Below are 964 nucleotides of genomic sequence, written 5' to 3' on the forward strand. Positions count from 1 at the left end.
CTTCGGTCACTGCCATCACCGCCCTCTACCTCTTCTCTCGGAGGGTCGTCCTCCCACGTAGGACCAAGATGGCGGTGGCCTCCTTACTGGCTGTGGCCTACATGCAGGTACAGTCGTCCTCCCCTCCTGGTGCCAGCTCTGTGCCAGGCAGGGCTTGTGTGCGAGTCTGTGGGAAGGGGGCTGCACGTGGCCGGGGACCTGAGGGCAGGTATTGGCTGCTGCGAGACGGCCCCTCTGGGCCTGGAGGCTTCTGAGCGGAGCACCTCCCTCTCCCTGCGGCCAGGGATGTGGGAGAGAATATGTGCGTCACTTCTGCCCCTCTCACTCGTCTGTCCTTGGCAGGTGGGCCTGGGCATCAGCACCCTGCTGCTGTACGTCCCCACGCCTCTGGCTGCTACACACCAGTCGGGCTCGCTGGCACTGCTCAGCGTGGCGCTGTGGCTCATGAGCGAACTCCGTCGTGTTCCAAAATAGTCTGCGCTGGAGCAGCGGTTTCAGGCTCTGCAGAATGCGGCTGTGCGCTCGGGGGCACCTTGCTGCTCTCCTGCCTGTGGGGGAGGCTCCGCCTGGCTGCGCGCTGGACAGGGAGGAGCGGCTGCCTCCAGGCCCAGGGGCTGTTGGCCCCGCTGTAAGGACGGGGTCCTGAACGCAGGCGCCCGGCACTTCTGCGCGTGCACTTTATACCTACCATAAATGAATCTATCAAAGCACTCGTCTCTGGCTGCAGCGGTGGCGTGGGGCCCGCGCGATCTGGCTGCTACACACCAGTCGGGCTCGCTGGCACTGCTCAGCGTGGCGCTGTGGCTCATGAGCGAACTCCGTCGTGTTCCAAAATAGTCTGCGCTGGAGCAGCGGTTTCAGGCTCTGCAGGATGCGGCTGTGCGCTCGGGGGCACCTTGCTCCTCTCCTGCCTGTGGGGGAGGCTCCGCCTGGCTGCGCGCTGGACAGGGAGGAGCGGCTGCCT

General features: G+C 65.4%; 1 protein-coding gene across 1 annotated transcript in view; it reads left to right on the plus strand.

Annotated features, from left to right (window-relative positions):
• Positions 1 to 729, plus strand: part of LOC102378894 (cytochrome c oxidase assembly protein COX15 homolog) — a gene marked incomplete at its 5' end in the record, with an annotated part of 4,244 nt that extends 3,515 nt beyond the window's left edge. Inside the window, 2 exons of the mRNA XM_025215611.1 lie at positions 1 to 107; positions 343 to 729. Coding sequence (XP_025071396.1) covers positions 1 to 107; positions 343 to 474 — 239 coding nt within the window. The remainder of the gene's footprint in view (positions 108 to 342) is intronic.
• Positions 730 to 964: the final 235 nt, after the last annotated feature.

Source organism: Alligator sinensis, unplaced genomic scaffold (assembly GCF_000455745.1).
Source record: "Alligator sinensis unplaced genomic scaffold, ASM45574v1 scaffold859_1, whole genome shotgun sequence".
Classification (NCBI taxonomy): domain Eukaryota; kingdom Metazoa; phylum Chordata; order Crocodylia; family Alligatoridae; genus Alligator; species Alligator sinensis.